General features: G+C 31.8%; 1 protein-coding gene across 3 annotated transcripts; it reads right to left on the bottom strand.

Annotated features, from left to right (window-relative positions):
- Nucleotides 1–1,121: 1,121 nt before the first annotated feature.
- Nucleotides 1,122–4,686, bottom strand: LOC108483314 (trifunctional UDP-glucose 4,6-dehydratase/UDP-4-keto-6-deoxy-D-glucose 3,5-epimerase/UDP-4-keto-L-rhamnose-reductase RHM1-like). Of its 3 annotated transcripts, none has more exons than XM_017786641.2 (3): nucleotides 4,441–4,686; nucleotides 2,025–3,597; nucleotides 1,122–1,935 (listed from the first exon to the last, which is right to left on the bottom strand). In XM_017786641.2, the coding sequence occupies exons 2-3, from the start codon at nucleotides 3,582–3,584 to the stop codon at nucleotides 1,492–1,494; spliced, it is 2,004 nt and encodes a 667-aa protein (XP_017642130.1). In that variant the 5' UTR covers nucleotides 3,585–3,597; nucleotides 4,441–4,686; the 3' UTR covers nucleotides 1,122–1,491. The 3 variants fall into 3 exon arrangements, with proteins under 3 accessions (XP_017642130.1, XP_017642131.1, XP_017642129.1); XM_017786642.2 differs by having other exon boundaries at nucleotides 4,447–4,686; XM_017786640.2 differs by having other exon boundaries at nucleotides 4,500–4,682.
- Nucleotides 4,687–5,363: the final 677 nt, after the last annotated feature.

Genomic DNA, 5,363 nt, shown 5'->3' with positions numbered 1-5,363 from the left:
AATAAAACCGAAAAAATAAATTATAAAGAATATATTATTTTGGTAACTTTCCTTTATTTTTTATACTCTTTTTATATTAAACATTATATTAAACATTATATTACTAGCAACCAAATTATTTTGCATAAACAAAATATTTAAGTCCATCACTTTTCCAATTACAGTCAGTGGAATTTATAATAATAATTTGCTATAACAATATTTCGTTATAACAATTATGTTTCTAAGAGAATTAGTTTTTTATGTTTTATTTTAATTTTCTATAATATTTTTTCTTATAAAAATAAGAGTCATAATTATGAAGATCATCTTTATTAAATTAATTTTCTATAAAATATATAATCTAAAATTTTAAATAAATTTATAATATTTTCATATAAGCAACCTATTAATCATGGTTTATAAATTATGGTTTATAAATAAGATAATTTTATTTAAAATATTATTTTAATAAAATATTTAAATTTCACGTCACAAAATCTATTAATCATATTTTATTAAAGTAGAATTATATATATCAATTTAATTAACTATTAAGTTCCCTAATTAAATATTTTACTATAAATTTAGAATATTATAAAGTTATAAATTAATTACTTGAATTTAATAATTCATGATAAATTAATAAATTTAATTTGATAACTCATTGATTAATTGAATTTGTTAAATTCGTGAATTTTATAATTAGTCATGTGAAAGAATATACATTAAAATGTGTAAAAGTAATAATACATGCACCTGCTATACATCTTTTAATTTTATTAATTTAATTTTCACACTTTCTTTTTAAATTCTAAGGTAAATTTACAATAATTATCTCTTTATAATTATAACAGTAACAACCATCTCTATAAAATTTTAACAAATAAAAAAAACTATATTAGAGAAAAAAATTCATGATTGATTATTTCCCTATAACCAAAGTTGAACAAGGAAAGGACAAAAAATGATGTAACAAATGGAATTATAAAATTATAGAGGTTTGCAACTGCAAATTAAAGAGGAAAAGAAAGTGAAAAAGGCTCTGTTTTTCCCGTCAATGTAGTGCAATATGTAACTAAATTGTAGTAATATATATATATATATATATATATATATTCAACTTTAATTGCACAAACACATTTGAACTCAAAACCATAAATTATTCACTCACAAATAAGAGATAAATGCAGTTTTTCCATAAAAGACAAGTGCATGAGTATTGAAAGCCATATATTCAACTAATTGTAATGTAAAAATAATACACCTGACAGCCTGCAGATGACACAAATTATGAAGTAGCTCATGAGAGCTTCTCCATTAAGCGACTGCTAAGAAAACTAAGATACAACTCAGCTGCAGCTAGTAATGACGAAAGATGGAAAAAGAAAACCTATAGTTTTCGAGTAAAATTAATGAGTGGGCTGATAACAGTAACAAATGAATGAAACTAAACAGATGCGGAGGTTAATCATGGGGTACTACTATAGATGAAAAACCTGTTTAAAAGGGTCAGGTTCTTTTGTTGGGTTCGAAGACGTACTTAATCAATGATTCCTTGATCGGTAGCAACTCAGGGAACTCTTTTTTCAACTTGGATGCGTCCATCTCGTTATTGCTTCGAGGGGCAACGATCACCTTGGCTTGTTCTTCCAATGTGAAGTTCGCCCACTGGAATTTCGGGTCAATGTACTTCTTGTACATCTCCAGGATCTCATTGTGGCTCACAACGCCAGGGTTCGTGAAGTTCCATATGCCCGTCAAGTTCCTCTTTGCCATCTCGATAGAAATCGGTAGAAGTTCGTCCAAGATTGTCATGCTGTTGGGAATGTTGACCACCTTGCTGTATCTCGAAATCTTGGTGATGAAGTTGCGAGGGTTGTTTAGGTCAGATGAGATTGGCATTCGAATTCTGAGGGTGCAGACATTGTTGTATTCTTTCAGCAACTCTTCAACCTAAAAAATAATATGGAAGCAAATTATGAGCATTTAAGACATTAACTAACAGACAAATTGGATAGAATTAAAGATGTCAATGTAGTTACCATAGCCTTGGTTTTTGAGTAGAAGGAACCGGTGAAATTGGGTTTGTCTTCCTCTTTAAAACCAATGCCAGAGCCCTGAGGATGTCCTACATCATACTCGAATATACACCCAGTAGCAAAGTTCATCATCAAAAGCCCATGCTCTCGGCAAACATCAGCCAAGGTCAAGGTTCCGGCCACATTAGTGCGAATTGTTTCTGTTTTGTGGGATTCACACCAATCAACATTGGGTCTACCGGTCACACCAGCAGCATTAAAAACATGGGTCGGTTTTATATTCCGAATATCTGCTGTAAGTGACGAACGATCTTCCAACCTTCCTTTTCCATATTCAAAGGGAATACCTTGCTTATCACATAACTGACCTAGTAGACCCCCGATCCAGCCAGTCCTGCCATAAATCAAGAACTTCAAGGCTGGTTTTTGAGAAGAGACACTACTTTTGGAGGTCGGAACTACCATTTGGGTCTGACTAGGAGAACTTATATACGATGTATCTTTTCCCTCTTCTGAATCAAATTGTCTCCCGCCAGGCATCATCAGCATTCTCGGGTGTGGAAGCAGTGCACCAGACACATCGCCCCACCAATCAGGATTTTGAGTGTACCATTCTATGGTCTTCTTCAAGCCATCTTCCCACACAGTTCGCTCAGACCATCCCAAGTTCTTCAATTTCTGATCATCAAGAAAATACCTCTGGTCGTTAAATGGTCTGTTTTCAACAAACTTGATGCTTGTCTCCGAGTCCATTGAAAAAAGTTGGCATATATCTTTGGCTACATCAATCACTCTCCTCTCCTTCTTTGTTCCAACATTATAAACATGACCAACTTCACCCTTGTGAAGAATGACCTCAAATGCCTCGGCCACATCCTCGCAGTATAAATAACTCCTCACATTAGTACCATCCCCATGAATTGGGAGAACCTTCCCCCTCATTGCTAAGAGGATAAACTTAGGAATCAACTTTTCTGGGAACTGGTTGGGGCCATAAACATTGTTTCCACGGGTTGTAATCACAGGTAATCCATATGATCTACCATATGCCATTACAAGCATTTCAGCACCAGCTTTTGTTGCAGAGTACGGGTTTGTCGGGAGAAGTTGGGAAGCCTCGTGGTTTCCTACAACAGCATCCTCATCTGTCTCCCCGTAAACCTCATCCGTGCTTACATGGATGAACCTCCTGATCTGGCCAGTGACTTTGCAAGCTTCAAGCAGGACATGAGTGCCGTAGATATTGTTCTTGGTAAACTCAAAACTGTTCCCAAACGAGTTATCAACATGAGTTTGGGCTGCAAAGTGCATTATTGTGTCAATAGATTCAGTAATGAGGAGGTAGTTTACAAGGTCAGCACTACCAATATCCCCTTTCACAAACTTAAAGTTCCGCGATGACTGAGAAGGAAGGAGGTTTTTCAAATTTGAGCAGTAATCAAGCTTGTCAAGTACAACAATCTTGTAGTCTGGGTAGTTGCGGACAAGCCGATTGGCAACATGCGACGCAATAAACCCAGCAGCCCCAGTTATGAGGATGTTCTTCGGGGTATAAGTAGCCATCGCAAAATCAATTCTACAGAAAAGGGAAAAAAACACACAAAACATAATTTTAGAAGAATGGGAAAAGTTAATATAAAAGCCTGCACCAACTTGTATTAACAAAAACATAAAAAGTAAACATAGAATCTATGGTCAAACCTAAAATAATAGGGCAAAAATCCGAAAGAAAAAAAAGAAAAACAGACAAGAGCGCCAACGGACAGAGTTAGCATAATTATATTCTAAAAGAAGATTCCATTAGATCTCATTCTATAGAAACAAAATAAGAAAGAAGAAAAAGCAACCTTAAAAACAGATCTGCACTGCAGTAAACACAGGTGGATCATGCCATCCAATGCAATCAAATCACATTATCTCACTGTTTTATATCAATTAATTTGCTTTTGTTCATTAAATTAAACTTTAATGATCCTCCATATAAATTGAACAATAAACTACCTAAAGCCGTCATTTAATTTTCTTTCTCAAGTCAATGTTTGCAATCAAAGTTCAACAAACAGAGGATAAATGATCAATAAATTTATGACTTTATCAACAAGATCCATCTTTAATTGTCAGATCCAATGTAAATAAAAAGTTCATCTTTTAAACCCCATTTCATTTCATTCAAATAGTAAGAGAAAGAGACCCAGATCCAACTAATGAGCAAATAAACGTAGCCATCAGTAACAGCTAAAAGAACAATCCAAACATTATATTTTCTTACATTTGATAACAGATCTAAGAAAATTAAGAAATACCCAGATCATAAAATGGCCGAAATCAATATAAAAACAGCAAATTTTCAAAGAAACGCAATCATCAATCATATTTGATCTTCCTACAAATCACACTAGAAAAGAGAGAGAGACAGTACTAATACTTAAAAGATGAAGGGGAATCAATCAAAATCTAGATACAGAATGAGAAACACACAAATCTAGAGAGAGAAAGTGCTGAGGAAGAAAATTTGGAGAAGGAAAGCAGCTTGAGGGAATTGTGGAGAGTTCATGTCTACGTGTGAACGCATATATTTATTTGTATATTATAGTATTATAAAAATGTAAAAAGTTTGAGATAGTTGGACGGAGCCATGAAATTATTTTAAAGGTAAATTTCCCAGTTGGTCAGTGCTTTTGTTATATTCTTCTAAAATAAAATCATTGTATTTTTGTCCTTTAATTTGTAGAGTCATCTAATTATTAAATATTTTACGGTAATTGATTGTGTATGACACATCGTATTTATATTTTCATTTTAGTTATTTAATTTCTAGATCGATTCCATTTTGGTATTAAAAAAATTTCTATTTTAAGTATTGATCGAATAAAAATCATTAAAGATTAAAGTGAAAAAGTTATTGAAACTAAAAGGATTAAAAAGTATAAAAATCTCTCAAACTTTTTTAAAAAATAAATAATTAAGCCATTATTCTTTTTTCAATCAATCGGGTACTTGAACTTTCAAAATGCATCAAAAAGTCCCTCAAACTTTTTCAAAAAGAACAATTAAGCCACTGTGTTTTTTTTGCACTCAATTAAGTACTTAAACTGTTAAAATGCATAAAAAATGTACGTTAACAGTTGACCATTAAAGTTAATTGTCCCTAATATTTTTCAATTAAAGCCAACTCATGTCACAACTCACAACTATAGTGTGACATAAAGAAAAAATTATAAAAATAAAAATCAATAAAATTTATTAAATTTCAATAAAAATATAAACATATATTTAAATTTTATTAAAAATATAAAATTGTAAAAATATAAAAAATTATAAAATTTTATAAAAATCATAAAA

This window comes from Gossypium arboreum, chromosome 5 (assembly GCF_025698485.1).
Source record: "Gossypium arboreum isolate Shixiya-1 chromosome 5, ASM2569848v2, whole genome shotgun sequence".
Lineage (NCBI taxonomy): Eukaryota > Viridiplantae > Streptophyta > Magnoliopsida > Malvales > Malvaceae > Gossypium > Gossypium arboreum.
Note: the sequence above shows the minus strand (reverse complement) of the source record. Positions and strands in the feature narration are given on the sequence as shown.